The sequence below is a fragment of the Eurytemora carolleeae genome, unplaced genomic scaffold, assembly GCF_000591075.1.
Source record: "Eurytemora carolleeae unplaced genomic scaffold, Eaff_2.0 scaffold663, whole genome shotgun sequence".
NCBI lineage: Eukaryota > Metazoa > Arthropoda > Copepoda > Calanoida > Temoridae > Eurytemora > Eurytemora carolleeae.
In genome coordinates this window covers 121,574-141,693 of record NW_019396570.1, presented here as the reverse complement: position 1 = coordinate 141,693, position 20,120 = coordinate 121,574, and the positions used below count along the sequence as shown (strand labels likewise).

General features: G+C 29.9%; 1 protein-coding gene across 1 annotated transcript in view; it reads left to right on the top strand.

Moving 5' to 3' along the window:
• Window positions 1-14,309, top strand: part of LOC111705663 (calcium-dependent secretion activator) — a 62,252-nt gene extending 47,943 nt beyond the window's left edge. The window contains exons 42-53 of the mRNA XM_023478285.1: window positions 61-110; window positions 1,008-1,049; window positions 2,504-2,594; window positions 3,095-3,162; window positions 3,662-3,726; window positions 3,995-4,058; window positions 5,099-5,203; window positions 8,705-8,770; window positions 9,397-9,467; window positions 9,609-9,851; window positions 12,216-12,303; window positions 13,066-14,309. Coding sequence (XP_023334053.1) covers window positions 61-110; window positions 1,008-1,049; window positions 2,504-2,594; window positions 3,095-3,162; window positions 3,662-3,726; window positions 3,995-4,058; window positions 5,099-5,203; window positions 8,705-8,770; window positions 9,397-9,467; window positions 9,609-9,851; window positions 12,216-12,303; window positions 13,066-13,164 — 1,052 coding nt within the window. The 3' untranslated portion in view covers window positions 13,165-14,309. The remainder of the gene's footprint in view (window positions 1-60; window positions 111-1,007; window positions 1,050-2,503; window positions 2,595-3,094; window positions 3,163-3,661; window positions 3,727-3,994; window positions 4,059-5,098; window positions 5,204-8,704; window positions 8,771-9,396; window positions 9,468-9,608; window positions 9,852-12,215; window positions 12,304-13,065) is intronic.
• Window positions 14,310-20,120: the final 5,811 nt, after the last annotated feature.

The window sequence follows — 20,120 nt, the reverse complement described above, 5'->3', positions numbered from 1 at the left end:
GAAGTACACCTTTCTATATTACTAGTTTTTTTGTAAAAAAAAACAACCATTTTTTTACAGATGCCAAGAACCAGTCTTTGAAGCTGTGTGCTGTGGATGGAATTGATTTAGTAAGTTTCAATAAATATTTTGTAAATATTATGTGTGTTGCACCATGTTTGTCAAGGTTGTTCATTGTTTAATAAACTAAACATAAATCTAACAAAACTTCTAATTCAAGCTAAAAAAAAATATTGCAATATAAAAAAATATATTTTACCTTCAAATAATTTTATATTATTCTTAACTTAAGTGTGTAAAATTAACCTTTTAGCCCTTGCATAATGCATGATGTTTTCTGTTTAAAAGGAGTGTTCTCGAAAATTGAAAGGGTCTGTAGACTGAAATAAATCAAGTTTTTAATTGGATCGCTGCTAATTTCACTTCTATATATAGCGTATGCAAGGAGGAAAAAGTTAGAAACGCTTAAATGCCTAAACGCATAAAATTTTATCTATCGATTCCAAATTTTATTCAGATTCAGCCAGACCCCCTTTAACTTTTCACAATCTTAAAAAGTCCTATAAATGTTGATAATTTTCCTTAAAAAACAAAAGTAACATAAACAACGAGTTAGACAAACTTGTCATTGGCGTCATCTTTAAATTAATAATCAAAATATTATTTTGTTAAAAGAGTAAAAAAAGTGAAATGTCCTCTCAAAAACCTTAAAATAAAAGTGACAGTGCAGAAAAATGTTTTTTTAAAATATATTAATAGCATTTTGAAGCAAAATTAAGAAAGACATCTTATTTTACTATTTCTTGCTATGTGTGATGTGTAATGTATATATTACAAATAAAAATTATTTGCAAAAATTTGTCAAACCAAAATCACTTTTTTATTCAATGATGACTAATTGGTTTATTTCTTTGTCTACGTTTGTAAGAAAAAAAGGTTTTATTAATTTAGAAAATTGCTCTGGTCGAGAATTTGAACCCGGTGTTTCTTTATGCTAATTTATTTAGGATAAAACTCCGCAAACCGATGAGAAATCTAAACCAAAAAAGGTTTCTATGAAACAAGTTATTCATATCTCTTTTTATTCTTTCCCTCTCGGAAAAGAAGGATTATTGCATGCGTAGTATTTTGAAGTATTTTTTGTATTTTTGTTGCTTAGATGTTGATGGAAACATAGCTCTACATTATTTGAATCTTGAACAATGTACATTTTACATTATAATCGGGTGGCACTGAAAGCTAGTCATACAATTTTTAGACAGCCTCGACTTTAAAGTGTCGCAACGCTTTGGTCTTTGGATTTACCTTACCAAATCATTTATACTATTTTGCAGCCCTAGCCATTTACATAAAGTTTAAAAAGAGAAAATTTTTAAAATTTTTGTGTGAGTGATTGATTTTCAGGTCTTCAAATAGTAACAATTTTTAATATTTCACTGGGTTTCTATTTGATCAAATTTAGATCTTAACAAAGATTATTTTTAATTTTCAAAACTTTTCTGACTTTTGGGCATTTACTTTTGAACAGTTTAAATTATAGTTTAGAAAGTTATAGAGCTATAATAAAGAAACTGCAAGTACTCGCATCAATCTCTAATTTTCCTAATCCCTACATCCTGATGGTGGCAAAAAATATTTGTATTTTCAACAAATGTCTTTGATGTCAGGTTGCAAAGATATAGGGATTAAAATATTACAGTTTGAGGCAAGTTATCGGTCCTTTTCTTACAAGATAAGGCTAAACTAAAGACAATCATTAAATATTTGGATTAAACAAATTTAAATTATATTTTAGTGTAGGTTATTTTACATTTTTATGATGTCATTTTAATGTTGTCAATTCTTATAAAATAAGCTTTTTTTCTAAAGAAAATAATACTAAATCATATAGTTTATATAATATAGATTGGGTGTATATTTTTTTTCTCTGAATAACTTTTCGATTTTCAAATTTAGCATGCCTCTTAAGGTCAGTTTTTGTTCAGACCATTTTTTATATAGATGATAGTTTTGATGATTAATTATTTTATATCGGTGCTATATATGTAGGTATTTGTACTGGACAGTAGCTAGTTTTTTTTCTTTATAGAGCTAGTTCTTAAATTTACTTATTTATCAGATAATTGACAGCTTTTAGACAATTTTAAACATATCAACATTATTTTAAGTCCCTTAAAAGAGGGTCATGTCCGCTTCACAGCTGTACCCATAGAAGTTCAGTTTGATCAAGAATGAATAAGATATCCATGTTTTTAACTTTTAAAGTTAATCTTTTTCAATTGTGGTTTCTTTATTAAAAGTCCTTTGAATTTTTAGCAATTGGAACATTGTAGGAAATTTTCAGAATCAATCACTTTAAAACAACGATATCTGTCACATTATTGAGCAGATAAAGGTTTTAATGTTAACGTTGTAAAACGGATTTCGAGGCCAATCTTCATATGGAACGTCACATTTTATTTCAACGCCATGTACCTTTCAGGTGTTAATTTCTATTTTTTAGCACAAGTATCATACAAAGATTGATGAGATGATAGAACGAACCTCTTCAAATATGAGAATTCAACTGGTGGGAAAACTTATATCTGTTCTAGGTAACAAAGTTTTGGTTTGTTTTAAATGTTAAAAACATTAATGTTGAAATATTATTTAATAGAGTTACAACATGCAGGACTTAGTTAATCTAGAATCAATTGATCTAAAGGATCCAATTAATCAGAAATACAATTGATCAAGAATTAGATTAAACTGGCATCTAATTGATCAAGAATCCAAATGATCAAGCAACCCATATATCAGGGATTTCATTAATTTCATATTCAATTGATCATGTATCTGTATTAACCTGGAACCTTAATGATCATGAATCCAAATTATCTGGAATCCAATTAATCGAATCAACAATCAAATTGATCAAAAACCTCATTGATGTGAATTTGATTGATTGCAGTAATCCAATTGATCATGAATCCAATTGATCATGAATCAAATGGATCAGTAATCTTAATAAATCCCAAATCCATTGATAAGAAATCTAATTGATTTGGTTAAAATTAGAATATAAATATTAAAAGATATAATTTTTATTATTTAGATAAAACCTTATCCAAGTTGGCCGCCTACGACGAGGGAAGCATGATGGGATCATTTCTTAGCTTTGCTGTAAGTTTTGCATAGTAGACTGCGACCAAATGAAGAAAAAGATTTTTCAAAATAAAAATCACTTTCTCTTTGATCCTGACTTTTTTCCGTTATACATATTAAGTCAAAATTCTGGTTTTTTATTTGAAGAAACTGGTTTATAATAATGTTATTTTGTGTGTGTGTTTACGAGGAAAAATACTTTTCAAAATAAAAGAAGAAAGCGGGAACATTTTGAATTCTGACATTCATAAACCATCTGCAGGGTTGGATGACATTTTTAAGTTCAGTCGGGACCAACGTTTAATGAATTGAATATGACTTTGAACTAACTACTGCCGACGGTTGAAATCCTGAATCACCGATTCATATCCTTATGAATCTGTAATTTTGAATCGTTGATTTAAGATTTGAACCGGTACGCGCGCGGCAGTTCAACGACCTATCTCAAATTCATTAAATTCGGTCCCGGTTTCGGCGTTTATTTGAATCAAATTGACAAACCTTTTTTTATTTTTAGAACAAGAAAATCAACGTGACTGGGACAGGAGTGGATCAAGGGAAGAGTTATATCTCATTTGTTAGGCAGGCTGAGTTCATTTATACCAAATATTTTCTCCCTCAACAATATTTTTGTTAAGTTTTTTTCGATGTCAATTACTACTTTTTATTGCTAGAAGGAGCACAGTGCACTCAAATAGACATTTAAGTGCACTAAATTATTTTAATTCCAAGGAAAGATTACAATAAACTTTGAAAAATTTATTTTATTTTTGTTAACTGCAAGCATTTAAGCTTTTTTGTAATGTTGACTGATGCTGTGAAGTAGAATTAACACAGCTCTGATATCTAGAATTAACATGGATACTATTACTAAAAGAATATCGGACGATCTATGGGTTCTCAACGTTATGGAGGTAACTGTTAATTAATTATTTTTAATTTTACCATAATTACTCATGTCTAGTACAGAGTTATTCACAAAGAATGAGACTTCAGAGACGACTTTACTCAATTTCTACAATCTGAGGCCGAATTTAAAGAATTTGAGCCGCGGCTTTAATTTAAGCCGGGGCTCAAATATGGTTCTTTCCACTTAAAATTGTATCCAATGTTTCAATATTTAAAACCGGCGCTCAATTAAAACCGGTTTTTGGGGGATTTGAGACGCAGTTTAAATTCATTAAATTTGGACGCTGTTTTCTTATAATTATGGTTTCCTACCACTTTTGACACTTTTTTTCATATCATTAGAATAGCTATTGAAAATCTAAATTCAATATAGAATTCTTAATTCAACCTTGAAATCGCCATATTTTTTTAAGAGTTTCACGTCGTTTCTATTCTCTCATTCTTTGTGGGTATCCCTGTACTATGATCAATAATCTAAAATCAAAATTTTCCCAATGATTAAATGTTTAGAAATGGTACAATGATTAAATGTTTAGAAATGGTACAATGACCAAGTGGAAATGCTTAGTAAATGGTTCAATGATTAAATGTTTAGAAATGGTACAATGATTAAATGTTTAGAAATGGTACAATGATTAAATGTTCAGAAATGGTTCAATGATTAAATGTTTAGAAATGGTACAATGATTAAATGTTTAGAAATGGTTCAATGATTAAATGTTTAGAAATGGTTCAATGATTAAATGTTTAGAAATGGTTCAATGATTAAATGTTTAGAAATGGTTCAATGATTAAATGTTTAGAAATGGTTCAATGATTAAATGTTTAGAAATGGTACAATGATTAAATGTTTAGAAATGGTACAATGATTAAATGTTTAGAAATGGTACAATGATTAAATGTTTAGAAATGGTACAATGACCAAGAGGAAGTGCTTAATAAATGATCCACCAATAATAAATGTTTATAAATGGTCAATGATTAAATGTTTAGAAATGGTTCAATGATTAAATGTTTAGAAATGGTACAATGATTAAATGTTTAGAAATGGTACAATGACCAAGTGGAAATGCTTAGTAAATGGTTAACTGAAAGATTGGACAAATCACTTCATCCTTTCCAATGTACATGCCTTGCACACGTTGTAAAGGTAAACTAACTTTTTTGTTTCTAAAATTGTTTTTGTTTTGTTTTAAGCATGCTCATTGAAACCCCCCCCCCTTCTGTGTTCTTATATTTAGCTAATTTCTACAAATTAATAAATAGAAGTTTTCACCTTCGAGACAGAATAAGCCCTTCATAATGTCCTTGGGATATACAATTGGTAAACTACCAGTAAAATGTTAAAGCAAATGTTTGCTCAGATATAACACAATGCCTAAACAAAATGGGAAATTTGATTTGCTGACCTTACAAAGAAATTCCAATCTTGAAACATTTAAGTATCTAAACTTAGTTAAAAGTATTCAATTCATGTTGTATAATTTTTGCATCTTAAACCTTAGATCTGAAAACTTAGACTGATTGATATCAATTTCCCGATACCTTTAGCATAAAGTTCCAAAAAAATACTTTTTAACTCAAATTCAAACTATACATCATGTTGATTAATTACTTGAGCATCTTAAAATTTAAAAATGTTTTAAAAATAAATCAACTTTACGATGATTTTATGAAACTATTGTGTACTTTATCATTATTACTCACTTTATCTTGAATTTCATAATAAACGTGCTATAAAGTAATCATCGTGCTATAAAGCTAAATTAGCTGTACATTATAGCACGAGTGCTATAATGTTTTGATTTGTTCCCAGATTTTCTCCAAAAATTTTGGATATTTCCAAAATATTTTTTTTCAATGAAATGAAAATTAAATTGAAATTAACTTTATATTTTGACTTCTGCTTTGTTTCAAAGCTTATTTGATCTAGAAACAGCTATTGAAATAAGACAAGTACACAAACGTTTCATAAAATTACCTATAACACTATTATTGTGGCACTACGTGCTATAAAGTTTCTGGACTTAAGTATCTCTATATCTTGAAGGTTTTCGCCTTGAACATTCTCGATCAAGAGAAAATTTCTGTCCAAAAACTTTATAACACTGCGAACCAAAATAACAGTGTTATAAATAGTTATTATTGAAATATTATATTGCTTACACGTTTAGAAATCATAAACATGCATGTTCATTACCCATAGATTGCTTATTATCAGAGAGTATAAGTAGTTATAGATTCACTCATTTAAAAGGATTTGAGTCTTTGCCACAAACTCGTGATCTTTTCAGCGCAATGTCGGAGGACTTTGATATTTAAAACTATAAATTATGTTAGATCAAAGTATGTTGCAAAGACTTAATTTTCTTTTCAGTACATTTTTTTCTATGTGATGAGTGTCTTATTTGTTAAATTTAAGCTAGAGGCTGTATTTGCATTATACAAGGTTATCCACTGATAGTTAGACTTAAATGACACAATAAAATTTAAAAACACCTTTACCTGAGTCCGCGATTGAAAATTTTCTGCTCGAGCCGCAATTCCTTAACCCCAATCTTCGACCCAACTCTGACGACAGCTTGTGTCTCGACATAATGAGTTAGGCCTGATGAAAATAAAACCGAACTTGGTTTTAGTGGAGAATAAGGCTCAATGTTGAGTCTTGTTCTCATAAAACCCGGAAAGCGCCTATTCCTACCATGAAAATCCGCCAAAAAGAATATTAAACCGGTTTTTTGAACTCAACTCTGTGGAAAATAAGATGCAGCCTGAATCTTAAATTTAGGCGTAAATAAGGCCCAACGACACCTTAGACTAGAGCAGTATTTTCCTGAATTTTTTTAAATCGTGGGCTCTGAAGATTTACAGTTTTCTTTTTGTTATAACCTGAACCAAACCTAAAAGAAATGAAAGAGTTACACTGATGCAAATATTTCTAATATTTTAAGAAATATTAACGGACAAAAATCTCTATAATCATCTCAAAAGTTTCATTCTTCGTGGGTAACCATGTATCATCTGCATTCTGCATACTTAAATAAATTAAGATCATACCAACATTTAAATAACATGCACAAAAAGATTAACAACCTACAGATCAACAAGTCTTTAACTGTTCGTTTCCTCTGTCTTGCTTTGTTACTGCTAGACAATTGAGTTTGGGTTATTTTGTTGCATGTTTATATTTATGTTTTTAGTTTTAGCCATTGAGAAATAAATAAACAGGTTGGGAATGGTTTAGCTAATTTGGCGGAGGTTGCTTTGTACTAGAAACCCTCTATAGCAAAAATATACACTTTACAATATCTGTAATGATTGTGCGGAAAAAAAACAAATTCATTTTATCTTCCTAATCTGTTATTTATTTCTAAATGGTGTTAGCCACATATTGCACATATAGGACAAGCAGTAGTTTTTTGTATAGGTCGGTAATTTTTGCATCATAACCTTTAATAACATTTCCTAGCGTCCCGGCGCGCCAATTGATAAAAAAACTAAAACCAATGTCTGCAAATGTCTACTTATGGAAAAATTGTACAAAAGTTACTGGCCAAAAAATTGCGGAAATTGCTTTCTTGTCCGATCTGTAAAATCTGTGGTTGTAGCATATTAGATATGGAAGTGAGAAGGCCGGTGTTGAAACTCCGCTTGTTGAATCCAACCTATACCTGGGTATAGCTGAGAGGGTCACCTTAGAGTACAGAACACAAGTCAGTGCAGGTCAACCTGCAGTACAGTACACCAGTAGTTGACCATGTCAATCTGCAGTACAGTACACCAGTAGTTAATCTGGTCAACCAGCAGTACAGTACATCGGTAGTTGATCTAGTCAAACTGCAGTACAGTATACCGGTAGTTAATCTGGTCAACTAGCAGTACAGTACACCAGTAGTTGACCTGGCCAACCTGCAGCACAGTACACCAGTAGCTGACCTGGTTAACATGCAGTACAGTACACCTTTAGTTGATCTAGTCAACCTGCAGTACAGTGCACCGGTAGTTGACCTGGCTAACCTTCAGTACAGTACACCAGTAGCTGACCGGGTTAACCTGCAGGACAGTACACCAGTAGTTGATCTAGTCAACCTGCAGTACGGTGCACTAGTAGTTGACCTGGTCAACCTGCAGTACAGTACACCAGTAGCTGACCTGGTTAACATGCAGTACAGTACACCAGTAGCTGACTGGGTTTACCTGTAGTACAGTACAACAGTAGTTGATCTAGTCAACCTCCAGTACGGTACACCGGTAGTTGACCTGGAAAACCTGAAGTACAGTACAAAACTAAAAGTAAAAATTATATTTGTTTTAGTTATGATGCATTTTTTTAACTTTATAAATTCGTACCTTAGTTATTCAATTATATTTTAGTTTCGCATGCTTGTTGCTTAATGCTTGTTTCAAGTGCATTTTGTTGTCTTTCATATGTTGTGTTTTTTATTTAACTATTATCTGTATTTCATAATGTTATTTATCCATAGTGTAATCCTTTGGAAATTTATTTTATCAGACAACACTTTATTTTGATATTGAATGCATGATATTTTTTGAAGAAGTAAATTTAATTATTCCCTCCAACTTTTTAATAGTATCAGGAATAATTTTGAAAACTTATAAGAATACATTTATCCTTTATATTTTCTTACAGAAGATATATACTGAATATGAACTACAAGGGTTAGAAGAGGATAAACTGCAATGTGGCCAATATCAGGTAAACATATTTCAAATAATATGTCCAAATACTAAACAATTTAAACCAAAACTCATGATAATTTCATAAATGATCAGAGCTGAAAACTTTAGAATGGTGGATATTGAGATTAATGCTTGATCCTCTTTTTTTTCTTAATCGAGGCTAGCCTAATCTTGTACTTGTATCCTGAAAAGTGTATAAAATTCGACTAATCAGTGTATATGAAACCGATAAATTTGAAATTTTGCGCGCCATTAAGATTATATACTACACGGAAGAAACTCTCTAATTAAAAAAAACCGGGTTTTGATTTTTCTCTTCTATGTCCAAACAAGAAAGCGGTTTAAGAAGAAAATCAAAAGTGTGTCCATTATCGATGCTTAGATTAAGTAATCGGGATTAAGGATTCTGAAGTTTTCAGCTCTGATTGGCTAAGTTTATACATTCGAAGAAATTTTCACTATCAAAACTTTTTGGCAAAACTTCACAAGTCTTCAAATTTAATAAACGATAATTTTCATTTAACAAAATTTGAACAAAAATGCTACTAAGTTGAATTTGGCTCTGGTGGTCAAGCTAATTTTGACATTTCTTAGAGTGTAATTCAAGGCCTCTTTTCTGATCACATAAATTAAATCTTTCAGGCCATCGAGCAAAGAATGTGTACTGAGGAAGCTACTTGTCAGCTAACTCATGCGGAAAACAATGAGAATGGGTAACATTTTAAATTTGTTCTTTAAAAATTAATGAATCTTATTCAGATTTTTGAATGGGTCAAAAATTCTCTGGGTTCTTAAAGATATTTAACCAAAAAATATATGTTAAACATTTTTTAACCTTGTTCATCAATGCCCAGCGACGATTCGGACGATGAAAAAAGACGAAAAAGTGTGAAGAAGACAAAGTCGATGAAAAAAGATGAGAGCAAAGATGATCCAAAAATGGCGCGTCAGACGAGTAAACCTCCCCCTCCAACCAGACAAGATTCATCGGATACAGAAATAGATTCTGAAGACGAGAAACCAAAGAAAGGAAAACCTAAGCCGAAAGAGAAGGCCAAAGAGAAAGCCAAGGAGAAAGTGAAAGCCAACGATGAGAGGTTTGAATTAGTTGTTGAACACCACAGAAAGACGAGAGTGTTCGACATAAAGTATTTTGATAAAATATTTTTGTTAATTAGTATTATTTCAGCAGTAGTTCTATTACTGGTTTGTGCTTACTCTTAGTTCAGATATATTTTTAGCGCTAGAGAGAAAAAAATTAACATTTTGTGAAAAATTAAATTAAGTTTTTCAATGTGTGGAAAGGATTTTAAGTATTTTGACCAATTTGACCCGGGAATCAGGCAGATAAAATTTGTTTATGTGTGGGAAAATAGATTGACATAGAGAATGAAAGCCTGAAAGGTAAACGTTGAAAATTGATCATATTTAAATTCAGATAAAAATTTCAAATTAATAATTTTAGATCTGTATTCAACCAAAACTAATTTAAAAAAAACATAGATAATGTCAAACCCAACAAAGTTAAGTTATATTTTTAAAACATATACTTTGGCGTCAGCAAATATGTAGACTGTTAAGTACAATAGATGGCAACGTAGAATTTGTACAATCTCAGTACAGCAGTATTCTTACGTCACAAGTGTCAACATTTTTATGTGTCCGACAAAACTATTAATAATAATGAAAATAAAGTGCTTATCTTACAGTGAAATAAGTGCAAGTGTTCTTTATTTTCTGTTTTTACACTTTTTGATTTAATCCTGGAAAATATGTCAAGGAATGGGAGAAAATGTTGCCTTCCTTGTTATATTTGACACTTGTGACGTCATGTATAATTGGTCCATTTCTCTGTTGCCACCTATTGTACTTGATAATCTATTTGGATTCAGATAAGTCTAGAGGATGACTTGCTTAAAAGGTGTAAACAGTTTTTTTTTCAAATTCTTTTTTTAGACAGATTCTATTTTCTTCATATTAGTTCAGTTTAAAAATGTTTAGTTTAATCGTTATTTAGTACATTTTTAGAAATATAAGTTTTGTATCTTGAAGAAAATTGCAACATCTTGATACAAACTTTTGTTCTTTAATTCAATAAAGCTATTTTTCAGTTTTCTTTCGTAATTTTTTATTTAAAGTTTTTTATTTCAGGTAAACTTTTTACTTCTTAAAATATGCTTTTTTAACTTTTTGCAGTGTTTACAGAACTGCTTTTGTAGACTAACTTTGATTTTATTTTTAAAAACTGAGCACTCGCCTCAATCTCTAATAATGATTAGAAAATTAGAGTATGTGGAGAGTGATCAGTTTCTCTTTATAATATAATTCTTCTAAACCAATATGGTTTCTTACAGGGACCAAAACTGATAATTTTTACCTTTTTTCTAAAAAGTGGGGATATAAGTCATTAAATTATTGTACAGTGATAACCAGAAAACTGCAATATAGGAAAACGACATTAAGACAAAACAGAAGAACATTTGTTGTTGTTACAAAGCAAATAGTTTAACTAGTAAGTTATTAAATCACTTATTAAGTTAGATGGGTATGTTTACAATTGCCTCATGTGAAATGGACTAATCAAAGTCATGAATAGGGCCTTAAAGTTGACTTCCTATTCCAGAGTTTTCTGATTATCACTGTAGATTTTCTTTAAGATGCCTTCATTTCCGTAATTTTAGGAATTGACTGAATTTTAACTGCTAATTTTTTCGCTACATTTATTAATGCCCGGCGTTGACCGTGGAATTTTAAAAATACTTTAAGAAATCGAACGTTTGGCCAACCATAGCATTACTAAAACAATTACTAAAACATATAAAAATAGTTTTCTTGCATGAGTTTAAGCAAAAATCCCCTTGAAGTGATTCAGATTGACCTTCACTTGTATGCTGTACGTCTGAAAAATAATTATCATAAAAAAAATAAAAAAACACTTATTACGACTAGTTTTGTGCTTGTTAAAAGTCCGTCAAATATTTGCTCGACTAGAGATTAATAGAAAGTTTTAGCAATATTTTAAAGTGCAGACCACTTTAAAATATCTGTAGGTCTATGAAGTAAATTAATCGTTTTTATAAGAGGTCTAAAGTTAGATTTCTCTGATTCAATTACAATCGAAAAAATAAGGCCATTTTTTTAAATTATTGATACATATATATATTTTTCCATATTTAAACTTTTCCCTAAAAGGAACTGATTTTTCGCAACAAACTCAGATTTGTATCAACCTTGAGTTTGTAGACCTTTGTGTTCTATTAGATCAAATATAACCTAAGCTTGAAAACTCAAAGCTATGCATCATCAGGTTGAAAAATTATAGGCATTAGAAAAAAATTAAACTGTGACTAAAACTCAGTTTCTTTGTAGCAATTCATATCTAATTTTTATTTTGAACAAATTTGTTTTTCGAATAATGGTATAAGATATTTATGCAAGATTCTAATTTTTTCTTTTTCTAGTGATTATGATGTTGGTGATGATATAAAGAACCCCCTGGCAGCGGCAGGAGCTGTTAAAGATGCCCTTTCTACAGGAGGAGTTGATAAGGTGAGGGAAAAAATTAAAATCGAAACTAGCTTGGGAACCCAGCATTGCCTGGAAACTAAACTTTCCCTACAGTGAAACCCTTAATAACGAATACATCGGAAGAATTTATCAAATGTCGTCTTGACAATTTTTCAATGAGTTTTATACTATATTACCTAAATTTCAGTGTTTGCGAAAATAAATAAATATCCATGAATATGCGGGGACAGTTTTAAAGAGTTCCATATAATCATTTAATTAAAAAACTAAATATCTGCAACATTCCATTATCAGAAAGTGAAGAATACGACATTTGATGAATTCTTTCGATGTATTCGTTATTAAGGGTTTCACTGTATAAAAGTAAACTCGCTCAGTTTAGAATTTTTAAATAAAACTAAAATCATTCCCGTGGTTCTACCGAGTTCATAATCAACATTTGAGACAAATTGGTCTAGGGGTTTATGACGTATGATGGGGAACATTCAAACAGAGATGACTACACTATATATAAAGGAATATTCTCGTATATCGATAAAGGAAACAGGAAAGAGAAGATGATGAACTAATTAAAGATACTATATTGATCTAATTCGTTGATTCTGTGGAATAAAATGAATTCAAATATTCTGATTAATTACACAACTGATAAAATATTGAGAAACGACAGAAAATGTTATCTTGTGTTTTTACAATTCATTATTTTTAATTAATTCTTAATTTTATAATTTGGATACAGTTAATTATAATTTTAGTATACTTCTTGTATTATCTTGTGTTTAGGTGGCAGATATGGGTAAGGAGGGAGTAGCCCAGGCCAGCAAGATGTTAACAAAAGGAATTGGAGGATTTGCAGGAAAAGCTTTCGGAAGCTTTTTCTAGATCTTTTAGTTTTTTTAGTTCAAAATTTAAGCAGATATTTGCACCTTGTTTTTGCTGCAGAAGAAATTGAGTTTTTTGTGATGGAGAATTGTACCAGTATCCCATATTACATGATTTCTAAATTTAACAGTTGGATAAAAAACTATCTTTCAGTCTTAAGCTTCACACATTTTCCTGGTAAAATTCTTTCATATCTAAATGAAGACGACACATGATTTAATAATATTTTATTGCGGCAAAATTAATATCATTGTGCTTTTAGTTGAACTTATAAATATATTTTTAGAAGTTCAATATATGAAGTTGATTAAACTTGTTGATAGTCATGCTTCTGTAAAATGGATAAAAGTTTTTAATGCTCTCCCTTTTGTTAAAAATGTAACCAATTCATTAAATCAACATGTCGCTTAGAACAAAGACGACTTAAACCTGTCATTTAACTATTTCAAGAAAAGAACTGAGTTTTTGCCACAAAATAAAAATGTTTAACCCCTTTATCTTTGCTTTTTCTAACTAAGAATTGATTTAACAGATTTCATAGTTTAAAATGTTTATAATCTATGACATAGGGTTGCAAAATATTGAATTTTGGCAAAAACTAGATTAATTTCTTTAATTCACTTTTCTTTACCTTTATATTGCAGGCCGCGCCCATAATAATCTCTGTCTTACACACTCTCCATTAAGACCAATAACAGCTTAAATGCAATTAGAGGGGACGAATTCCCGCCCCACCCCCTTTTCATATAAAAGCTTGCATTTGACATTTTTTTCCTACATTTCCTTTCACTGAATCTATAGTTCTACATTTATGTCTACTCTTCCTTGTTATCAGTGACTTAAAATATCAATCGCAAAACAAGCATCAAAGATTCGGTTTACTTTTGAATACTTTTAACGGCACTGCACCTAAAAGAATAATATAATTATAAACTTTAAAAAAAATCTTTTTTTCTTGATTTATTTAATTATGTGTTAAAAAATGTAGATTTTTATTATGTAAAGTTCCTTTTTCATGGTTTCTGTATTTCTAAAGACTTTTATTGTGTGAATTTTACACCTAGATTTTGTATAAAAACAGCCAACACTTAATTCACAGTAATTAATAGATTAAAAAATATATTACATATGTACTAGAGTACAAATACGTGTTCAGATATGATCTCATAATAATATTTCTTAGAATTATTATTGTTCTAATTGAATTAATTATCTTTAAATTATTATTATTCTTCTCTCAATTATTATTATTATCTAAACAAACCTTTATATTGTTGTTATTTGTTCAACATTAATAAATATTACATTTACTGAACATTTTTTCTAAAATTTTACCCGATAACTCTAATTGGGGGCGGGACGAATTTAATGAATTTGAGCTGGGTTTAGATTAGATACAATTTTGGATAGAACTATTATAAAGTAATTTTAGCGTTGGTTTGTGATTTGAAAAGAAAGAAGAAGAAATGAAAAAAGGAAAAGAAATAAAATAGACTCGAGAGACGGTTCAACCACCTATTTTAAATCGGGAATTTAGGATTTTTAGGATTTTTTGGAGTTTTAATGTAAAAAGTTAAATATGCGGTTTTGGGTCATTCTTGTTCAAGGCAGCCATAAATAAAGCAATTATGGAAATGATCCTTGATTTTTGATAAAATTTACTCAACTTGCATCACTCTTAATATTTATCTTTTAAAAATAGAAAATAAAACATCCACCTCGGTTTAAAGAAAAAGGTAGTTTAACTTAAATTTTTGTAACTTTTTGTGTGAAGGTTTATTGAATAGTCAGCAATGATAATGAAAAGAGTTTACTTTGTGTATTGTTGCTGCAAAGTAGCAATTGCAAAAGATCACCTTGTGTTGAAGTCAAAAATAATCAAACCTGCGGAATCTATCAAGGTTTCGAGAAAGAAAAGTGTTTTTCAATGTTTTTCTTTTTCTTTTACATAGATTAATTAGAGGTTTTAATATCATCCGAATCTGATATGGTGACTTCCATGGGGTGGCTGAGTTAAAAAATAATGACCCAGTAGTTAAGCGACCTAGCTCAAATTTAATAAATTTATTTCGAGCTTTAGTTGAGCTCATTCTCTCCTTTTGTGATTGAGTAGGTTGAACTGGTTTGATTTCTTATTTAACAAATAAAGAACCAGTTTTGCAATGTGAGAATGAGGTCGTTAACTTATTTCAGACATTTAAAAGTTTCTAGCTGATATTTTTAAAATAATGCAACAATTTATAATTGATTATTTAAATATTACACTTTAGGATGTTCGGCCATAAAAACAGAAACTTTAAATTTATGACGATTTAAAAGCGTCATTAATGAAATAAAGTGCGTTTAGCGTACGGGCTCAATCACCTCTAACGAATAATCTGACAGAAAATATATTTTGATTTTGCTAAATATTATATAAAAGTAATACAAACAAGTTGGCATTGGCAAGTTGAGACCAGCGTTCATGGCCTGGTGACACTTATAATTCAGGCTGGTTTAAATAAGCATTTTTCATGGTTAAATCAAATGGCCAATGAGGCCCCTCCCGGGCCTCCCCTTTCAGTCCAATTTATATTGCAATGTTTCCTTTCAAGGAGGGGATCAAATCCGATTTAATTGATTTTATATTTTGTTTTGTGTATTTAGTTCTGGTATTGTTGTGTTGGGTTTATATTAAGAAATTATTCAGTTAATATTATTGTGCATGGATATATAGACTCCATATTTGAATATGCATTTTCTAAATATTCCAGGTAGGTATACTAAAGCTACGGGGTTTCTGTACACTTTAAAGGGTCTATAAGCGTAATTTCAATAGTGACTCTCCATGCAAAGAGGGCAATGCCTGAATCATAACCTTTGCCTGTTCATCGATTAAAGTGATATCTGTGTTTAAATCTGTTGAAACCCTCTTGAACTCCTGAACGCCGCGCTGCTACAGCGTTATTTGTGTCAGCTTGATGTTTGGTTTTTGCTCATTCTAGAATATGAACGTTAATATTTCCAAAACTTTAAAAAGCTTGCAAGCAAAGTTTTCAAATGCGTTTTTGTAGATTTATGAGATTAAGTCGGACAACTTGTATCAGTCAAAGTTTTTAAGGGTACCGTTGTAACGGCTATAGCCATCTTTGCATGGAGATTGAAATTAAGCTTACTGTCCCTTTAATGGGATGTCGGACTGAACTAATTTAAGCTTTGTTATTGTGCTGATGAAATTAGTTTCTAACATGCACAGGCAAATGTATGACATCTGTAAATATATATTTATTTAGATTAGAAACAAATGAAAAGGAAAACTCCAAACTCGCCAGTCGCCATACATAAATTTCAAGGATTTTAAAAGAAAACCTTAACCTTGTTTCCTAAATAAACACTTCAAACTAAGTTACATAGCAAAATGTCCGATCCATTGACTTGATGAGGCCCCACCTTTACCTATAAAAAAAATACAAATACTTTCTACCAGAGTTTGTATTTGTACTATTTTATTAGTATTTAGTAATCTTTGACTTTTATCTGGCTGCATTCATTCCGATCCATTAGCAAGCTTAGAATGAAATATATTCACCATTGGTCCGATTCATTGAACAACATTACAATAGTTTGATTCATTAGCAACATTGAACTGAAATATATTCTCCATTAATCCAATTCATTGAACAACATTTCAATAATTTGTTTCATTGAACAACATTAGAATAGTTTAATTCATTGAACAAGCTTTGACTGAACGTAAACTCTATGCAAAATAGTAAAAGTGACGTGTTTTATGAAAAATAAAAACAAGAATTCCAATATTCAGTTTTATTTAGCATATACACAGTATATAGATAAATATTTAAATCAGTATAAATACGATTGTACGACATTAAATATGAAATGTACTGACACTAAGAATTACATAAATACAACAGTTACTTTTTATAATTTTCTATTTACATAATTATATTTGTATATTTGTATAAATCCAGTTTTGATTCAGAGGGAACAGCACATGTGGGTTTCCAATTATATTCTCATTTTTCAGTTTAAAAAATAGTGTATTGTCCATGATTGTTTACCTTTTACGTAAATTTTCAAGCCTTTTTAATTTTAGGTTTTTAAAGCAAATTTAGACTTAAGGAAATGTCGAATTAATGCAAAATTATCAAGACGACTTTATGACCTCGTAGCTCCTGTAATTTTGATTTTTCGCCTAATGAACAAAACAAAATATAGCATCCAATATAGAAATTATAGACTTTTTTATTCTTCTCGATAGTTCTTCAAAAATAATGAAAATACTTTACTTATTAAAATTTTATTTGTTTTAAAAGGTATGACAAGATTTTTAAAAGCTTTCTCAGTTTCGATTTTCTTTCATTATTTCAGTCATCAATCTTAAAGTATTTTGACGTCCTTCCCCCTTACACAATCTAGTTTTTTTTGCAAGTCCTTTCAGCTTGATTATATGTTCAATTAGTATAAAAGCTTTAATTTTAAAGTTCATTTTTGAATTTCCCGGAGATTACTGCTTAATTATGATAATAATTAAAATGGTGAATAATCTACCAAAATGTAACCAAAAAGTACATAAATTGGCAAACCTTTGTAATCCGCAAATCAAAATCAACGATTAATTCACAAAAATAACTTTTTATTTTATATAGGCAACATTTCGAAAAATTGTTTAAAATTGCTTTTATATATAAATATTTTCATGTTCAATTGGCAGCTAATTTATCCCGCCCTCGCGTTCATTCAACTTTAACTAGTGTAAATTCCAAGAATATCATGTATCTGTAACCAGTATTCAGGGAATTGGGTGATTCATTGCCAGGCCATTTAGGAGGGAAAAAAGAGAGTTTAGTAGCATCTGCAAAGAAAGAAAACATTATTTCAAGTGAAACTTTTCAGTTAAAATTGCTTAAAATACTATATTTTTTACAAAAAAAAACACAGAAAAAAACGAAATATTAGAGTAATAGAGAAAGAGAGACAGCATGAATAAATGTGTTTAGAGGACTTGTCTTTTCTCTGAATCCAATTTGGGTGTTTCTTCTGCTCGTCTCTCGTTCATAGACTGGGTTCTATCCATCAAAGATTGATTTCGAGTATGAGAAAAATCCTCCGACCTGTTCAGACAAACTTCAAAATAAAAAAAAGATTAATCTAATTTTAGCGGTGTTTTTTCTTTAAAAGAAAAGTATTTTTTTTCTATATTTTATCAAAGTTGTTAAAAAATCGTCTTGTTGGTAAAAAATCAGGCTTTCTAATAAACTAGCAAATTATTCTAAAAAACAAAACAGTAAGACCCCTAAAAAAACTATTAAACAGCAACTCAACTGTCGGACTCAAATTACGATTTTAAATAGTCCAATGAATATAAAACACAACAATTGTGCAGTGTACTCAGACCCATTTCTTTCAATAGGTTCATTTTTTAGCAACTGCTTTACACCAATTAATATCAAATGTCTCAATGTTTAGGGGAAAAAAACATTTTTTTAACATTGTCAAAAAATTCTTATGTTCAATGTCCTCATGTTATTTTCTATACTTTTAAAAATGAATGTGCTTTGACGCAATGACCTTTATTTGGATCTTGAACTAGTCTAGAAACATAATATTTCTTGTTTTAAATACGCAATCTTCCATATTGGTTTTTGTGAAGACTAGTTTTAAAATTGATAACTATACATTTTTAATTTTAACACTTACAGCATAATTTCAACGCTACTCTTAAAAGCTATATCTGATAAAGTTAAAAATAAGATATCCTTGTTTATAATTTTGAAAACTTATCATTTTCAATTATGGTTTCTTTACAAAGGTGACTTGTGCATTTCTATGGCAAGAAAATATTATCAGAATTACAGACTAAAAAACGACCATTTCTGCAACTTCTATGATTGTCTGTTTGTTTATCTGTCTGTCAAAACGGCTTAACAGATCGGGCCCAAGTGTGGGATCTTATTTGACCGAAGGGAAGGTTATAGATGAAAAAAATTTCAAAAATTTGCCTCCACGAATGTTTTTTTTTTATAAAATTCGCAAACTTTTTTTGGTTTTGTTTACAATTTATCAATTCACATGTTCACAATTAAAATAGAAGATGAGCGCTAAGCGCCTTAAAAGCCTAGTTTTAATAAAAAAAATTTTGTGTATACAAATTTAATACTTCTAAAGAAGTATAAAAATCTACTTAAAAAGTGATAATGATAATACTTCGCTCTCAAATCAAATATTCCTCTTTAAATGTCACTTCTCTTTAAGTCAATATGGACTGACATCAAAGCCAATGAAATGGGAGTGGATGAGACTTTAAAATATTAAAGAATGATATTTGAAGTTGAACTGTCCTGATATGAATAAGTTTAAAGAACTCTCTCCTGAAGTTTCTTCCGACAAAGCAGTAGATGAGGAAGTTGATACTGGAGTTTAATACACCAGCAAAATGGGAAACATATGAGAGACAGATTACCCATCTGAAATAAAGTTATATGCTTTTAAATCTTAGAACGGAACTGAATACTTACCACGAAATCTATTTTTCTAAACTCTATATCTTTCCATGCCCTGATGCAGGAGACCTTTGTTATGTATTTAACACTTTGAATTCTTCTATATTGATCAAATTGTATCAGTTTCAAATAAGTTTCTACGAACAGATTGCAACAATTAAGGGGTATTGCTATTTTTTAAAATATTTGTATTCGAAGTTTTAGTTAATTTCATTTCTAAAGAAAAAAGAGGTCCAAGCTCACCCTAAAATAAGCTGTTGGTGCGTACTGAAGTAATCTACGGTACACGGACCGATCGAATATATAGTGGGTTTTAGCGGAGAGTGAGCTTGGACCTTTTAATCCTCCTAATCTAACATGCTTAAATTTGATTGATTTTGAAGGAGTTATAATAATAATAATAATAATAAAAATACTAATAATAATAATAATAACAATAATAATAATAACAAT